Consider the following 17,730-nt stretch of genomic DNA (forward strand, 5'->3'; position numbering starts at 1 on the left):
GGGTGACAGTCATCTTCCCCAAAACTGAAATTGAAAATTAAAGGCATTCCAGTGAATCACAACCACTTCCCTTTGCAGCCAGTGGGAAAGACAGAGGTCCTTCCTGTCAGTTCTCTCTGTAAATGGACCCTGTAGTGGTCAGACCTTGACATCTAACTCACAGTGTTAAAGTGAGCTGAGATGAGTTCTGCCAGCCATATGTCGTGCAGGAGCTGAGGGGTGGGATGAAGGCTTGTCAGAAATTTATTAAGAGGATGAAAAGGAAAGATACATGGAGACAAGTAGAAGTGATATATTCAGGAGCTAACATGCCTGGTTGCCACAGTGCTCATCTGGGTTTGTGTACTAAGCTGTGTAAAAGCTGTGGAAAGCCAGTGTAGGAAGAAAAGTGATGCAGCAAGCCTGGAATTAGTGATGAGATTGGAGGAGGAGATGCCCAAATAAGAGGAACAGGAGATGTATGGATAGGGATGGGCTTGCCAGCTAAGAAGCAGAGCCAGAGGAAGAAAGAGAAGTGAGAGGATTAAGTGAGGAGAATGTAAAAGGGAGTACAAAGGAGAAAGAAAACGCTCTTGAGAGACTTGAGGCAATTAAAAGGTGTTGGAAGCCTCAGACAACTGTCTGCTCCATTTGTGTTTACAGGCTGGGAAGCAGCAGAGCTCTGTGAATGTCAGTTCAGCTGTGGTTTCTTCTTAGAGTAAAATTGGGAAAATACTGATTAAAAAAAAAGAAGGAGGAGAACTACAAATTGGTGTCCTTTAAAATATCTTTTCACCAAAAACCTTTCTAGGCAAAAACATTCCAGGCAGTTCAGCTCCTCTGCTTTATAGTTACTCCCTTTGTTCCCATTTAATTCAAAGTCTGCTAATGCCTGGACAGAGACCTGGGTAACCTCAGCATCTTGCTTCTGTGTCTCTCCTGCGCACTGCAGAAGGTGGGCTAGAGTTCAGAACAGGTGTCAGAGCTTCTACTGCACACTCTTGGCAAAGTTGTGGTTGCTCTAAACCATTGCAGGGTCTGGCTCCTGCCACTGAAATCCCTAAACTGGCATGAGAAGCCCCATAGGGCCTATGCAGGATATGTAATTCAGCTTCACTTTGTGAAACAGAAACTGCTTTACCTTTTCCAACTGCATCTTTATTTCTGTCATGCATCATACAGCTGCTTTTGGGGAAGATGATCCATGCAGCATGAAGATAGTAAAGAGATTGGGGCAGACTAACCTCTGGATTTTTAGTCCCTTTTTATTTACAGAACAAGTCTGTAATAATGCATAACAAAGCCTAAAACATCTTTCTCTATTGAGCGAAGACTCTTTTGATTAATTATTAATTTTTTCCATTAATAAAAAAAAGGAAATTGGAGTTTGGATAAATGTCTTTAAACAGAGATCAAGAGCAGTAGAATGATGTGCAGCTGGAGATTGCATGGGGTAGATTTGACATCTGACCTCTCAAATCAGACTTATCTAGAAGTTTTTAATGGTTGTTTATACCAGCAAGAACACTTTCCATCAAAAGGAGAGAACTGAGCCTGTGGTCTGACATTTATCTACTGCAAGCCAAAACCTTATTTTTTGGACAGAATTAGCTAGTCCATCTTTTGGGCACAATTAGCTAGTCCATCTTCTTCATCTTCAGCACACATTTCTAAGAGGAAAAGGCATTTAAAAAGAAGAAGAGAAAGGGAAAGGGAAAACCAGATGAAAAGAGCTGGATGTTCTTTCTTGTACGCTCTTGTCAGGAAGAAGATCAGAGCTTCACTTGGGATCATAAATACAGAGCTCCAGTTCTCTACTTCCTGTACATAAATTTAGCTCTCAAGTGACACTAAATTCATCAGTAAGAAGACACAGAAGAGCTGCCTCACAGCCAGTCTGGTGCAGCAGTTCCTCTCCATAGAAGTAATTAAATAAATATAGCCCCTCGTAGAGCTGTGATCTGTGTAATTAGTGTCATGAATGTGCACATTAACCGAGGGCCTAAATACCTCCCGGTGAGCATGGGAGGTGTTCTAGAGAGAGGAGGGTCCTCTGTGAACTCTGTGCTGCTTCGTGCTCAGAAGTAAGGGGAAGAAGGCTGAAGGCATTATTCCCTTACCTTTACTGTTTGTTGATCGACTGTCCCATGCAGGAAGCTGCACGAATCACCAGCGAGACAGCAACCACAGAGGAAAAAGGGTCTATAATTCCCAACTGGAAATGGGCCTTTCCCATAGGTCTCTCTCAATGTTTCACCTTTTTCCCTGCAAAACTGAAGGGAAAACAGTGTTAACACTTCCCAAATGAAACACTGTAAACTCACTTGGGAATAAATAATGTGGTTGAGGCGCAGGAATTCACCCCGGGGGGAATTCCACGGGTGGAGAAGGACAAGAAAGGGCAGCCCTGCCTTGAAGGCATCATTTGAAGAATTACCACTTCCTTTCAAAACAGAAAGCAAACAGGATAAAAATGTATCTTAGTGACACTGCACAAGTAATCCCTCCATGGCCCCCACTCTCGAACTGGACTTTTCAGTGGGATTTGGGAGAACTCTTGGAAGCAGAGAACATGAAAGGGAAAAAACACATTTAATCTTGATTTTAAAGCTCTACTAGGAAGTACTAATCTTTTGTCACAGCATTTATTACTTAGCTAAGCATAATATTTTCCTGTTAGTCTTCAAAATATATACCCAAATAAACATGAGGGGCCAGATTCTCAGCTGGAGTAAATCAACAGTCAGTCACCCAAGCCAAGCAAGCCAGGCTGATTCATATCAGCAGAGCATCTTGCTTAAACTTCTCAGGCAGCAGAGAAACCGCAAGGCAGTCTGAACCCTCTCTCTAGAATGGGAAAGAGAGCAGCAGCATTATTAACCCCTGCAATCCTTCTGTGGGGGCCTGTGCTTGTCTGCAGGACTTGTAGGACCATCAATTGCATCTGCACATTTTCGTCCTCCTTGCCTAGAGTGAAATAAGCAACCCAAGCTTTGGTCATGATCCAAGTCCCACACATGAATGTATATACCACATATATATTCTTCAAATGCCACTTTCCCCTTTACCCAAGTCAATGTGGTACGTTTGTAGGTGGGTCTGTTTCGGAAATCTGGAGTGAAATCCCGAATCCAGGCCCTGCGCCAGATGAACGAGAGCTCCCCAGAAAACGTCAGCTATGAGGACCAGTCAGCATATGATGTGGCTGACATGGTCAAGCAATTCTTCAGGGACTTGCCAGAACCCCTCCTCACAAGTAAACTAGGAGAGACTTTTCTGCACATCTATCAATGTAAGTTGATATTTCTACATATTTCTCTTATTATAAATAATTAGAAATTGTTATATAGTAATATACTGTAAATATTTTTGGCATGTTAACACTGGATAGGTTTCTTTCTGCTAGGCTTTGAGATATAAAAAACCCCTCTGCCCTCAAAATCTTTCACTAACAGGTCTTTAGAATCATCTAAACATTTCAGTGTCAAATTTAATGGAAATACAATCTTCATACCAGCCTCACAACCAGAAAGAAGAGAGAAAAACAGGCTTCTGGACACAAAGCCCATGAAGATATATTTTGTCTCATATTTTTGTTAGATTTCTTTAAACTGTGGGCCCATTTCATGCATTTATTCTCAATATAAATGAGTCTTCTGAGCATGGAGAAGTGGTATTTATATGTGTCTCTGTAGTTCCCCGTCCTTGCGGTGGCTTCTGATTATTTGCTTTTTCATAATAGGCAATAAAACGTACATGCAAAAACAAGCTGCCTTCATGTAGATCATAAGCTCTATGTAAAGAACTCATAGAGAAAGAAAGAAACCAGGGGATTTCTTCTTTTCTTTCCAGCATAAGCAATCTTCCAAAAAATCTGAGATGCATCAGAATAATGAAAGTCCCTGTGAATCAGGAAATGACTGTGTATCTCTTCTCCAGACTGAGGGAGAAATAAACAGTGAGGAAAACACTGAACATCCAGAGGAATTAGAGTTTTTTTCCTGACAGTGTCCATTATGAGGGCCAGTCAGCCAGCACTTTGGCAGATGCAGCCAGCCTAAGCCAAATAATTGGAAGCACTAAAGAGAAGTGTGTCTAGTCTTTTCACTTGCAGACGTTTCAGCTGCTAAAACAATAGAAAGCCATTTTAAAACACTGTGTAATCCCAGTGCTTAAGAATCTCAGATACTTCCGCTGCTTCTCTTTACTGTAAAAATCTGTCTGTGGCATGCAGTCACTAATGAATTTACCACCACATGTCTGTAGCTGGTAGAGAGTGCTGGATTCTGCATGTGAGAGACAGCACTGCAAATAAATTCAGTGGGTTTGGCTGTACGTGGTGTCTTGGGACAAAAGTTAACTGCAAGAGTTGGTGCCCAGCCCTGGACCATCACTTCCCCTTCTCCTTTCCTGCTCACAAGTTGTCTGCCTGCACACACATTAATAAGCTTGTTCAGAAAAGCAACAGGAATTCTGGCTGCTAATAAAATGGCAGTCACAATCATTTCCATGGAGAGGTGGCCAAGGAGATTATCCACTGCAAGGACATGTTCTGCATGTCCTTGGAAACAAATCACCTCCAAATTACTGCTTGATGAAAACTGGGGATGTCTCTTTGCACAGAAGAGACTGCAAGTAAATTACCCCCTTGCTCCAGGAAAACAGAGATGGCAGATCCCAGTGGCATCAGCATAAGCAGGTGTGTAGCCAGAGGGCTGCCCTTTTCCAAGACATGAGGCTGAATGGGGAAACAGCCAACAAAAAATATAAAAAGAGGGAGGCATGGGCTGACTCTGTAATGCCTGTGTGGTGCTGCAGCAGGAAATCTGAAGAACTTCTCTTTCAGAGAGAAGGGGAAAAGATGAGTTAAATGAGTTAAGATTGCTAAAATACACTAGGAGTTAAAGGTTTTCAGAAAGACTTGATGATGAGTCTCTTTAAACCCAGGCAGGAACAAGAAAAAATGGGCTCTGTAGGCATCAGAAAATAGTGTTTGGATTAAGAATGAGTAGCAAGGATTTTTTTTTCCACGTGACCAACAACAAATATATTTTTCTGTTTCAGACAGTGCTGACAAAAATCCTTTCACAGAAAGAAAAATGTTGAAAATTTCTGGGATACCAATAGTATTTCATAACATCTGCAATTAAACTAATCTGTAGCTGAGACTTTTTCTTGCCCTTTGTTCTGTTTAACAAATTGTTAATGTGAAGTTACTAGGAGAGATTCCCCTCTCCTAGTGTATTGGCAGGAGATTTCTGATTTTCTGGGACTCGCTGAAGATATTTTTCATATATCCAAGACCTTTTTCATATATCCAGAATGGCTTGAATTACTGTAACACATAGGATTTGGGATGAGATTATTAGTGTAGTAGTCTATACAGCATACCATTGATGAAACTTTCTCCATTTTCCTAAAACTCCCAGTTGTTTAATGTTTACCTGTGACTTGAAGCACTGGCTGGTCTTCTGCTTCATGCACCAGACCCATCAGAGCAACAATAAAGGGGAGGGAGGGATTACCAGAAGGTGTCCTGGGAAGAAAAGACACAGGGCATGGATTTAGCAAAGGCTCCCCTGACTTCTCAGAAAAACCTGGCCTTGCTGCTTTCAGAAACTTTAGAAGTATTAAGCTGTGTTCATTTTGTCTTTCATGTCTGAAAGCTTTTAAAATAAAGTGCTTGTACAAGGCTAGCAGTCAAATCTTAAAAGCTGGCTGTTCCCTCTACTGTAAATCTGCTTTTGTTCTTCTTCCACTCAATTACAGAGAGTATGTAATACCCAGAGGAGGACTCAAAGTCCAAACTGAGAGAACTTATGGTAGTTTTTGAAATGAATCTGTCTGAGGTGCTATTTAAGCATTTCCACTACTTCTTCCATTAAACTCTTCTACGGTTTAGGACACAAATCTAAGTGTTCCCAAAGCTTCCCTAAGACTTAAACTTCTGTCTTGCCAGGGGACAAAGAAAACCTGAAAAATACCATTTCAAGCTGTAAGTACTGAGTAGTCTTCTCCCTTCATAAACTTCAAATGAAGCCCAGTGTCTTTCTTGGGAGCAGGCCTTCAGACAAACAGAGAAATGCCAAACACTGGCAAGAGAAGCTGTGCTTTGTGGAGGAGCAGAAGGAGGAGCAGATCAGGACCAGCTGATCTGTTCCCCTTGGTCTCCTGTCATCTGCCTCTTCACTAAGCCATCACTAAGGTCGGGAAAGACCTCTGTGAGTCAAGCACTAACCCAACACTGCCAGGCCCACCGCTGAAACACGTCTCTGAGCACCACCTCTGCGCGGGGTTTGAGCACAGAGGGGGCTGTGAATGTCTGTGGCAGCTTTATCTCTCTGTCCCCTTACCTGATCTGACAACTGACCCCTGGCCGTCCCTTGCTCCCTGGCAGATGTCCCCAAGGAGCAGCGGCTGCAGGCGGTGCAGGCGGCCATCATGCTCATGGCCGACGAGAACAGGGAGGTGCTGCAGACCCTGCTCTGCTTCCTCAGCGACGTCACCTCCGTGGAGGAAAATCAGATGACTCCCATGAACATCGCTGTTTGTCTGGCCCCTTCCCTCTTCCATCTCAATATAGTGAAGAAAGAAAGCTCTCCAAGGTATGTTTCTTCTCAGCATTATAAATAGTCACATCCTGAATACGGAGTGATACTTTCAGTGGTATGCAGGAAAAATTTTCCAAGCCATCTGCTTTCCAGCACACATTAAACAGGGCATGGCTTCAGTAAGAGGGGAAAACCCCTGCTGCAGAGCCAGAAGCACACTTGTTTTCACAAGCCCAGCAGGCATTTCAGGTTGTCTGTTGTGAACATGCAGTGCCTGCTTTCCATGCGGAATTTTCAATGGGGCACTAGTGAGTTTTGCATGAGTAATGTTGACTTCTGTTAAGGAAAAGGGGTTGATTTTGCTCTGGTTAAGTCAAAGATTAACAATGTTTTAAAGGATTTTGATATGTAGATTTTCAATGAGTGGTTTTTTTCACTTTCAATTTACTGTGTACATTCTGCCATTCAGGAAACAGGGTTTATTTCAGGACACATTAAAATTGTAACATGGTAAGTGTAGACTAAACAGGGCATAGCCAGGCTAAACATTAGTGGTCCCTCTTGACTTTTTTCCTTCCCATCTGGTTAGAATACACTGAGATTCTTGGTCAAGTACATGTATAACCCATGTCTGAACAAGGGCTTTAAGAAGTAACAATGTAAACCACTTTACATCGTGTCTGTTAAAAATCCATTTCAAAATGTATCACGCATCATGCAGGATATGAATAACCTTTCCTGCTTTTACCTTTGGCTGAGCAATATTTGAGGTAAACATTTTTCCTTTAAAAAAGGCCCAACAGTTTGAGCAGTCTTGTTGATAAATAGAAACTAAAGATAGGGGTTTTTTTCTCTCTGATGTTGGGAGCATCCTGCTGGTTTTTGCTTTCATATTAAAAAGATTCAGCTTTTTACCTGAGATACTGAATTCAATTACAGAGTAATACAGAAAAAATATGCAACAGGGAAGCCAGATCAGAAGGACCTCAGTGAAAACCTGGCAGCTACTCAGGGACTTGCTCACATGATAATGGAATGCAACAAACTTTTTGAGGTGAGTGAGAGACTCAAACAGCATTATTCATGGCCACATAATGCAGCACCCTTTGAAGTATTTATGTTTACGCTTATATTTTCTGTCTTGTGTTAGCTCAGAGATTGGTGCCTCACTTATTTGTAAACTTGCTTCATCCAAAGTTTATTTACCTCATGTCTTTACAGCAGTTCCCTTTTAGTATTCAAAAGATGCAGGGTAATTATTCTGTGACAGTTTTCAACTAAACCAGTGGATTAGGAAATTTGAGACTAATTCAAATCAAAATCTGCTAGTTTAAAATTTTATTACAATGCTTTTAAGGCCTCAATTAAACTTATTCATCTTAAAAATAATTGCCTTTACACTTTATTTCTGTGTGTCATGCAATAAAGTAAAAATCACATAGAGACCTGCAGCTATGTACACTGCAGCTGGAGGAGAGAAAATGCTCATATCTTCTTTCCCCAGAAGCACAACGCAATATTTCTGAGGGTGAAAGGAGCAACAGTGGGGTATTGACATCCAGTTGATCAGTCTAACACGGTTCTGCATGAGTAGTGCAGAGCCATGAGCTGTTTTATTAGACTACTTTGATGTTTCATCTTGCATAAAGACAGAAATTGATGTGCATTTTGCAGATCCTAGGCTAGAGCAACTGGGTGAATGCTGAATGGTCCATCAGCCTAGAAACATATTGTCTTAAGGAAAAGTTCTCAGCAGGAGATTTTCCCTGTGTGTTTTCTCTCCCTTCTGTGGCACAGGTCCCACACGAGATGATCACCCAATCCCGAAACTCCTATGTTGATGCAGAAGTGCATTCTCCTACCCTGGACGAGCTTGGGAAACAAGTGGATGAGGAAGGAGGGAACTATCAGATGTACCTAGAAAATCTCATGCAAAATCTCCAGAAAGAAGCAAAAGAGAAATTCAAAGGATGGGTCACATGTTCCAGTGTAGAGAACACAGAACTCGCCTACAAAAAGGTAATTTAGGGAGACGTGAAAGAAGCAGCAAAGAAACCAAAGCAAAATGCAGCTCAGCTATGGGCCACCCTGGCATGTTGTATGGCAAAACTCACACCCTTCTTTCTGGCAAGGCACTCTTTTATTATTATTATTTTTAAAAAGATTGCTGAAAGCAGTTAAAATGTAATGTAATAGTGATTCAAGTATGAGATCCCAAAAAAAGGCACAGAAAGCAAGCTAGGGTCTCTAAAATAGATCAAGTAAATGACACAGCAAACAACACAACCAGAGAGTGAGCTGAGATGTTAAACAACAGAGAACATTACCTGGGCAAGCTCTTTGACTGGGGGATGTGAAAAGTTTCTGACAAATTCTTGATGTTTGCTAGCAGTTTGGAGAGCACAGCTAGAACACAGGTAGGTACAAAACTTCTTCAGGCTCTCCTATGCTTTTTTAAGCAGGCCAGTTTTATCCCTGATCCTTTTGTCCTTTTTTCATGTGGATTTTTGATACTGCAGCTTTATTAAAATTTCTGAATTTGTTTTAGGTTCCATCACTTCTTCAGAGAAAGCCAGACCACTGCTGTGAGGCAGAGGGTGCTGCAGGGGCCCTGCAGAGAGTGGAGTTCAGTGCTGAAACTGAGTAGCAAAGCAGAGGTCTCCAAACCAGCAGCAGCTAGCAAGAGGAAGGGATGGATCAGGGGTGGGTGACACTAATTAGGCAGGAGAAGAGCACTGGGAGGAATGTGAGATCGGGATGGTGAGGGGGCAGGAGGCAGCATTACCCCAGCTTGGGCAAGTGCAACCCCTCTGTCAGGGCAAAGAAATTGCAGTTACTGTGGTTTGTAGCCAGCTTTTCTGAGTGACCTGTCCAGGGACGGACTGTGGGAGGCTGGGGAGAGAGTAACAGAGCTCAGGTGGGAGCAAGATGTGGGAGATGGGAGAGAGGGAATAGAGGCCTTTACTGCTGGAGGTTAAGGACCTGTGAACTACAGAGGGGATTTGGAGTCTGGGGCTCCAGGGCAGGGGAAATGGGGAACTGAAAGCTTTGGGGAGAAAGAATTAACAACATGAAATAATTTAAGGTGGGAGGTCAGGAAGGTGGGTTTCTGGGGAAACAATCCTCCCTGGGTGTACGGGAGGTACTAGAGGTTTCCAAAGTACTCACATTGCTATATGAGAACGGTAGGGTAGGGAAGGGTTAGAAAAGCAGGGCTTGCAAGATCCAGTGATTGCAGTTAACTTGTTTGCTGCCTAAAACCATGCAGAAAAGCTGGATGTGTGCAATCTAGGATATTCACTTTGTGCATAGCCCAGCACTTTCTGTTCCCCTTACTATAAGCTGTGGAGGTGTTCCAAGAAACAGGATCAGTGAGCAAGAAGGAGTTAGCAAATAGTCTGTGCTCTTTGAAAGGCGTTTTCCCAACACCTCCCTTGCAGCTATTTTGAGGAGAAAACATCTGTGTACCTGACACATAACTGAATCAAAGTATGTTCTGACCCCCCAGAATTAACCAGGAGGGTTCATGGACCCTCAGTCCCAGGAAGTGTACAAGATTGCCTAAGGCAGTTGCTTTATTTCAGCCCAGGGTTTCAGTTTCATCTCTTTTTATTTCTGCAGACACATTTTCATCATTAAACTTAGGATGTCTGGGCTTGGAAAAGTGTCTGTCACACCAGAAGTAATGAAGAACCTCACTGGCACTATGGGAACTAGTCCAGATATATTCTGTTGTGACAGCAGAGTAATGAATCACTTCAGATTTCCATCCAGGACTAGTAGAGCAGCAGCAATAGCAGTAATAGTAATGATTAGCAGGGAAATATGAATGCTCTTAAGCTGAACTCAGACACACACATTGAGATTTTGTCCTCAGTTATCATCTGCTGAACACAGGCATGTAAATTACCGGGGTTTGTGTTCTTGGTCACTCCAGGTTGGGGATGGGAACCCACTAAGGCTTTGGAAAGCCTCAGTTGAAGTTGAAGCCCCCCCATCAGTTGTCCTGAACCGAGTGCTGAGAGAACGTCACCTCTGGGACGAGGACTTCCTGCAGTGGAAGGTGGTGGAGAGCCTGGACAAGCAGACAGAAGTTTACCAGTATGTTTTGAACACCATGGCTCCTCACCCCGTCCGAGACTTTGTTGTTCTCAGGTAAGCTGAGGGTGGTTCTCTGGTACCTTTGCCTCCTGCAGTGCATAAAGAAGATCTGGATTTATCTCAGCCTTCACATCTGTGTAATTGCTCTCCAGGAACTCTACTTCTGGGCAGCAGCGCTGATTTCTCAAACTGAATTAGTCATACACCTACAGCATGCTGACCTTTTCTCTGATGTAATTTGAGCAGCACATACTCCTGAGGCCATAAATATAATTTCTTCCTCAGAACAGATGTCTGATAATAGCTGCTCTTCTCTCTCAGCTTTGTTTGTTGTCAAAACAGTGCAAATAGAACCCAATTGTTTTTTACGCTGCTTTTGCTGTTCTCTAGGGAATGTTTGATGTTTAAGAGCCAAATGTTTAGAAGAGAAGATAGTGGTGCTTTTAAGCTAAGTCTGTTATACAGTGTCTATATAAGTTATTATCTTAAATTTTCAGTTAGAGTCTTTGTAAATGAAGAAATGCTGATCCATAAAAATCCTAGTGTGGAAATGAACAGAAAGAGGCAGTAGATTTGTATTCTCTCTTCCAGGGGATGACTTCTCTCAAATAAATGTATAGCTGTGTATCAATATTCTACATTCAATCCCAGTTTTGCCATTGTCTATCTGCCTGTACAGAGCAGTAAAAAAAAACCCTCTTCTGTCTTTGAAATCCAGGCCTTTGCTTGCTAGGAGCTATTGTGGAGCTGCTGACATATTTCACTAACAGGGTCAATCCTACAGTTATTTATTGTAGGACGATTTTGTGCATTCCTGCTTTTGGTCCCTGCTTTCTTTGATTGAAATGATGTGCTAGAGAAATACAAAGCAGTTTTGACAAAGGAAGGAGTACAGGGAGTCAGAATTGTATTAAAGGGAATGAAGATTGAAGGAAAAAGATGGGTCAAATAAAATATAATTACGAAAGTACATCCCTTTTATGAACTTTAGTAGTCTCTTAAAAGATGACAACATGCAGATATTGTTGGTATAAGGGAAGACTTATTGGAACTCTTAGGGGAAGATTTAAAAAATGCTTTCTGTAACCAGTTCTCCCATTACTCTATTTCCTTTGCCTTACCACAGTATACTGGGCTAAATTAACTACTTTATAATCAAATATCTATTATATATTTTATATAATTATGTATCTATCATTATTTTATAAATAGTCTTCTTATATGATGTCATTAGCTTGAGCCAGTGATAAATTTGGCCCTGTGCATGGCACCGGGAAGATGGCCTGCGAGCGGCGGGGAGGTTCTGACGGCCGTAATTTGGTCCTCTCATTTGCCACTTAGTTCACTATTAGGTTTCCTGGTGGTTTATGTTCTTTAAAGACCTGCTGTGCAGCCACATCAGTTAAAGGAAAATCCTGCTATCAAGTTCTCATTCTTTTCACTGACCCAGGCAGAATGACCCCCAAGGACTGAAATACATATCATAAAAATGAATCCTGGTGGGTTCTTAAGGGCTGGAAACAGCCATCAGGCAGATCTGTCAGATTCTGTTGTTTATCTCTTTTGATTGATATCATTAAGTCTAGAGCAAGGTTACCCAGCAATACCGCAGACAATTTGATACCTTATGATTGGTGGGAAGTGAACAGTGAAATTATAATACACCTCTGGGGACATGAATAAATATATTTTAACAGATGGCAATTTTCTCCTTCTCAGTCAAACTTTGGGCTGTGAAAGGATCAACTTAGTTGTTCCCTTTTTTTTCCAATGTGACAGTCATAACAAGGGGATTAGGCTGCCTAGAGAAGACTCTGATGGTAAGAGGAGAAATGTTTCATATGCCTGGGATATGACACAGCTCTCAGCTGCCCTGCACAGGCATCACTTTTATTAAAGAATCCACAAGTGTTTAATGTTCATTAAGTATGACAGCATTTTGGTGAGTTAGGTGCCATGATTCTACTACTGTAAGGTATTTAAAGAACTGCTGAAACTGGCCTAAATCCATATGACTGGGAACAGGAAACCAAAGTCTTCTGAAATCTCTGGGACAGAGAACTTTCCACTTCCCAAATGGCCCAGGGAGTGCTGGATAGTTACCAAAATTATGTGGGCACATCTAAACACTGTGCAGGCACTTGCAGGAGGTGGTTCAGCATTTCTCATACTGGATCTCAGCTGTGATTTCCTTCTCCCATATGTTTCATCTGCCAAAACAGCTCATCAAATTTTTTAATGCCCAAGCACATGTAAAACCTTCTGGTCAGTATCTTCCTGTAGTGTCTTGAATAATAGCTCAGTTTCATGTAAAAAAAATGCAAAATGTTAAAATTATCTGCTGAGGTCCAACCTTCAACAGTCCTTGAAAGCAGCTTACCTGCTAAAATATGATACTTCCCAAGGCAGCATAATCCCTGTCTCAGACAATCCACAGCAGGATGATGAATGTTACACAGCACAGTGGGAATTTCTCTTTTTTCCCCACAGCATAGGAAAGAGCACAGTCCTATCCTCTCAGATTGAGTGCAGATGAGAAAGATGTGAGACACGAGGGTATGTGGAGAATGCTTACAGAACAACAAAAAAAAAAAGTATTTAAGTCTAGAAATCTTGAACTTGATGGAAAACTTCTCCAGCATGTTAGAGAGGCTAGAAACCTGGGAAAGAAATGGAAGGACATTTTGTTTTTAATTCAGACACCCTTGAAACATATTCTGGGTATTAGTGAGGACTTCCGCTGTACTGAACTGCATTTCTTTTTCTGTAAGCCTGCATGGGTGCAATGCACAGTTTCAGCTTTTGCTGGATGGCTTACCCTTGGTCTTTCTCCTTTCCAAAACTTGTCTGACTGCAAAAGGCTCTATCATGCCCTAGAATACTGATGGCTACAAAATGCTCCTGTGGAGAAGCAAAATTTCTCCACCTGGAGCCACACAGATGGGTGGCTATTCCACACAGCCATGAAACTCTACCAGGGACTCCTAGGACAGCCCACTGGCATCGCAGGCAACAAGGATGAGCACACAAGGAGACTGTAACTTCAGTTCTGGTTCTTACTCATGGGCCCAAAAGTTTCATTGCTAAGGTGAATCGGTCTTTGATCCATCCCTGCAGGACATGGAGGACGGATTTGCCCAAGGGGATGTGCATGCTGGTCGCCATCTCTGTGGAGCATGAAGAGGCTCCTCTCATGGGAGCTGTGCGAGCCATCGTCATGGACTCCCAGTACTTGATAGAGCCCTGTGGCTCAGGGAAAGCCAGGCTGACCCACATCTGCAGGATTGACCTCAAGTAAGTATCCCACCTGCACAAGGCAATGGCCATTCAGCAGGACAAAACCCTCAAGCTCAGATGCTGGGAGCAGAGGGCAGGGTTAGATTAGCTTTGCTGCTTCAGAGTGTTCCTGCAGTCTTCTCTCCACTCAGTGCCCACCACTGATAGATTGTGATCTTAGAAACAGAATCTGCTCATTTGATTACTGCAAGGGAGAACTTCGAGGTACACTTGAAAAGACAAGTATTTGAATGGTCACCACCACCGTGGGCAATGGGGAGCAAGAAGCATGGCAAGCACGTTTCTGTGGGGCATGTTTCTTGAGTAGTTGAGTTTCTCAATAATTCTCTTTTCATTTCTTCAGAGGACATTCCCCAGAGTGGTACAACAAAGGCTTTGGACATCTGTGTGCAGCAGAAGTTGCCAGGATCAGAAACTCATTTCAACCTCTGATTGCTGAGGGACCAGAAACAAAAATCTGAGGAAGTGTTCCTGGGAGCATGTGAGCATAAATCAGGGTCTGGCAGGGAACAGGAATACTGAAAGTAAAGGTCTGATTTAAGCTGCATAAATCTGACCAGACCTGGATCTGTACAAAGCTGAAAAAGAAATTTTATAGGAAAGTTTTTTTATTCTGGAGACTTCACCTTCCCCCTTCCCCTGCATCCACTATGTATTAATTTTTATTCTTGAACTAAACATTTCTTCAGAGAGCTTTTATTACTTTAAAAACAGATTATTGCCATTACTTGTATGTTACATAACTCTGGTATTTAAAGGCTTCTAAGAAGCATATTTTAATTGTAAATAAATAATGTACAGTATGTATATATTTATCTATATTCTATCTATATATATGTATATGTATAAATTAATTATTTTGTATATAACTCAGTGCAAATCACTTGCATCAGTTGGACCTTAAGTGGACCTGTCACTTGTTTCTCAGTGTGTCACTGCTACATAAGCTGTGTTTGCTGTTGTCACAGAGCTACCAGGCCTAATTCGCGTGGTAACAAACGCCTGTTCCCAAATGTGTTTTGTGTTTGTGTGTGCTATGAGAAGGTACCTAGAAATAGATGTAGGAAGCATTACAGGAACTAAGGAAGAAGGAGGTTACAGTGCATTTAAAAATAATGAGGAGGGAATCAGTCTCACCAAATAAAATACATGGAGATGCATCTGAGACAGACATTGTGGAGGCCATTTATGTTCAGCTGCAGAATTGTGACTTTTAGCAGAAGGTGTTGAAAACTTACCTGTTGCCTTAAATGACTGGTGTCTGTCAGTAGAGACCTCACTGTGTGCAGTGTTCCAGGTAACTGCTCATCCTCGGACAGCACAAGGTAATGCTGTGTGTCCTGAGATGGCTGAAATCAAGACTGGTAACTTATTAAGCTGTAAATTAATTTTTTTGGTAAGCATTTTGTCTAGGTTCTGAGTGTTTCTGTGTTCTTTCCTTCTCCCATAGAGATAGCTAATCCAAAGCAGGTTTTCCACATCCAGTGGACACAAAGACATGCAGATGAACACCATGCCTTTTAATATTCTTACTATACAAATAACTATGCTTTTTTAAGATTTTAAACACATCTTGGAGATTTAAAAGACTACATAAATGCTATTCTTGGAAAGATTGCTTTTATAGTAACAGCAAGTATTTTCATCTTATATTGCACTGTTCTGCATGATCCCACCTCTGGAGGCATTGGTGGGAGCAGGATTAGGACTATGAGGAGTAGGAGCCATTTAAGCCTATTATATAATTTCATTTTCAGGGACCTATTATTTTGCTAATGGAAGAATGCTTTAAAAGTAATAATAATAATTAGTCGACATTGCCTTTAAGGCAGGGTTCCATTTTGTTTTTAACTAACCTACGACCAAAATGTTATTACATCTATGACTCAGTAAGAATGTACAAGCCTCTTAATACTGTTCTTCATTAATCGCATTTGTTCACTTAGACTTTATTTATTGCTGCATAAACCAGCAGAGTCACTCACAGCCAGTGTTTCAGCTCAGTCCTTCCAGCAAAATCCAGAAAGATTAGTATGAGGTGGATTAAGCAGGATGCATTTCCTATGTGAAGCTACAGCTTTGTGCCCCAATTCAATGAATGAGGAAGTCCCTTCAAAGTCAGAGATTTGAACGTTCCCCAGGTGTAGGAGCTGTGCAGTGGATTGTGTTTGGTGACAGCTGCTAGAGCATGACCCCAGGTGCCATCGTGCACACACACGGGGGCTGTGCTGGCAGGGGACAGCGCTGCGAACTGAGGCAGCACACCTGTGGGAGCTCAGCGTGCCCAGGGTGACCCAAGGTGACCCACAATGCTTATGAAGGAGCAGGACTCCAAAAAAAGTCACTGTCATCTTCACCCATGATCTGTGTCACTCATGTTTTGTTGTGCAAGTGCTGGGATCAGGGATGTTGGCTGCCTGGGAGCTCCTGCCTCAAATTGATGGCCAACAATAGTTGCAATGTGCAACTACCATGAGCTTTAAGTCCTGCAGACAGGGGAGCACTCACGGGGCTGTTACGTGGCCGTAGTGGGGTCTGGCAGTCACCCGCTGGCTGCAGGGCACCCCCACTGCCCAGGCTCAGCCTTCCCAGGAGCAAACAGTGCCTCCCCAGCTGGGAATGCCATTCCAGAAAGCAGCACCTCCTCCCAGACGCCTGTGGCCATGGCAGCAGATTTCATGCCGGCCGTTTTCCAAAACATGAGCAATTAGAGTACTTCTGCTACATTAGTTTACATAAATAAATACAGCGGTGCCTCAGCACTAACAGGCACAGAATTTCTAGCCCTGGGAATGGCAGTGTCTGGCAATAAATAATGTCCTAAGGAAAAGAAGGGAAAACCTGGACAGTGGTTTTATCCTGTCTCACAAGTCGTTGCTCAGCTGGAAGAGGCCCTGTGCCATCTGCCATCCTTAGCAAGGTAGGGTTGTTCTCCTGCCCTTGCAAAAGCTCTGTCATGAGCTTCTGGCATCTCCAAGCCATGTATTGTTGATATAAGATTTCTTCAAAATGCACGTTATGCCATGTCTACCATTCAGCTACCACAGTATTTTGTATTGTTACATTATGATAATTGCATTTTTAAATGTTATACTCATATCAATACCTCATATTTTTACCTCATCAGTTGGTATCAGTCATTAGTTGTAAATAAATAATTTCAGAGTTGAATAAATTTGCATACACTAAAGAATCGTGTTTCTTTGTGCTCTTTTTTCATCCACTGGCTCAAGAAATGCTGAATTTAAGCCCTTGATTTCTTTATTGCAACCTCCTATACACAAAACTGTTCTGGGGTGGCACTTGGGTAACAACTGCAGGCTCAAAATTATATTGTTGTCCATTATACTTAGCCTGTAGTATCCTTATGTATACACGAGCTTCATGGCAAAGACTGTTTTCCAAATTCAGCCATGTTTCTGCATCTGTGTTCTTGTCAATAATTTAGGTCTAGGCTCACAGGAGCTGGGTGAGTGCTGGGTTCACATTGTCAAGACATCAGCCATCTCAAATCTATTCAGCCACTGCAAAAAAGGTATAGTGGCATGATAGTGACTTCTGTGGTTTTTCATACACATTCTACAGATGAATTAAAGGTTCCTTTGGATGAGTGTTGTGGTATAACCCCAGCTGGTACAACGCCCTCTCTCTATCCTTCCACCTGGAGGGACAGGGAAGCGAATCAGAAAGAGGTAAAACCTATGAGTTAACAACAGTTTAATAATGGAACGAAAGCAAAATTATTATTATTGTTGTTGTTGTTGTTGTTACTAATTGTTATTGTTATAATTGTTATCATTGC

At 42.1% G+C, this 17,730-nt stretch overlaps 1 protein-coding gene across 3 annotated transcripts in view; it reads left to right on the forward strand.

Annotated features, from left to right (window-relative positions):
* STARD13 (StAR related lipid transfer domain containing 13) overlaps positions 1–17,101 on the forward strand; it is a 140,953-nt gene extending 123,852 nt beyond the window's left edge. For all 3 annotated transcript variants that reach the window (XM_058044650.1, XM_058044649.1, XM_058044657.1), the window contains exons 8-14: positions 3,073–3,271; positions 6,377–6,584; positions 7,470–7,584; positions 8,328–8,549; positions 10,468–10,685; positions 13,749–13,925; positions 14,272–17,101. In XM_058044650.1, coding sequence (XP_057900633.1) covers positions 3,073–3,271; positions 6,377–6,584; positions 7,470–7,584; positions 8,328–8,549; positions 10,468–10,685; positions 13,749–13,925; positions 14,272–14,389 — 1,257 coding nt within the window. In that variant the 3' untranslated portion in view covers positions 14,390–17,101. The remainder of the gene's footprint in view (positions 1–3,072; positions 3,272–6,376; positions 6,585–7,469; positions 7,585–8,327; positions 8,550–10,467; positions 10,686–13,748; positions 13,926–14,271) is intronic.
* The last annotated feature ends 629 nt before the right edge of the window (positions 17,102–17,730 follow it).

The sequence above is a fragment of the Melospiza georgiana genome, chromosome 2 (genome assembly GCF_028018845.1).
Source record: "Melospiza georgiana isolate bMelGeo1 chromosome 2, bMelGeo1.pri, whole genome shotgun sequence".
Lineage (NCBI taxonomy): Eukaryota > Metazoa > Chordata > Aves > Passeriformes > Passerellidae > Melospiza > Melospiza georgiana.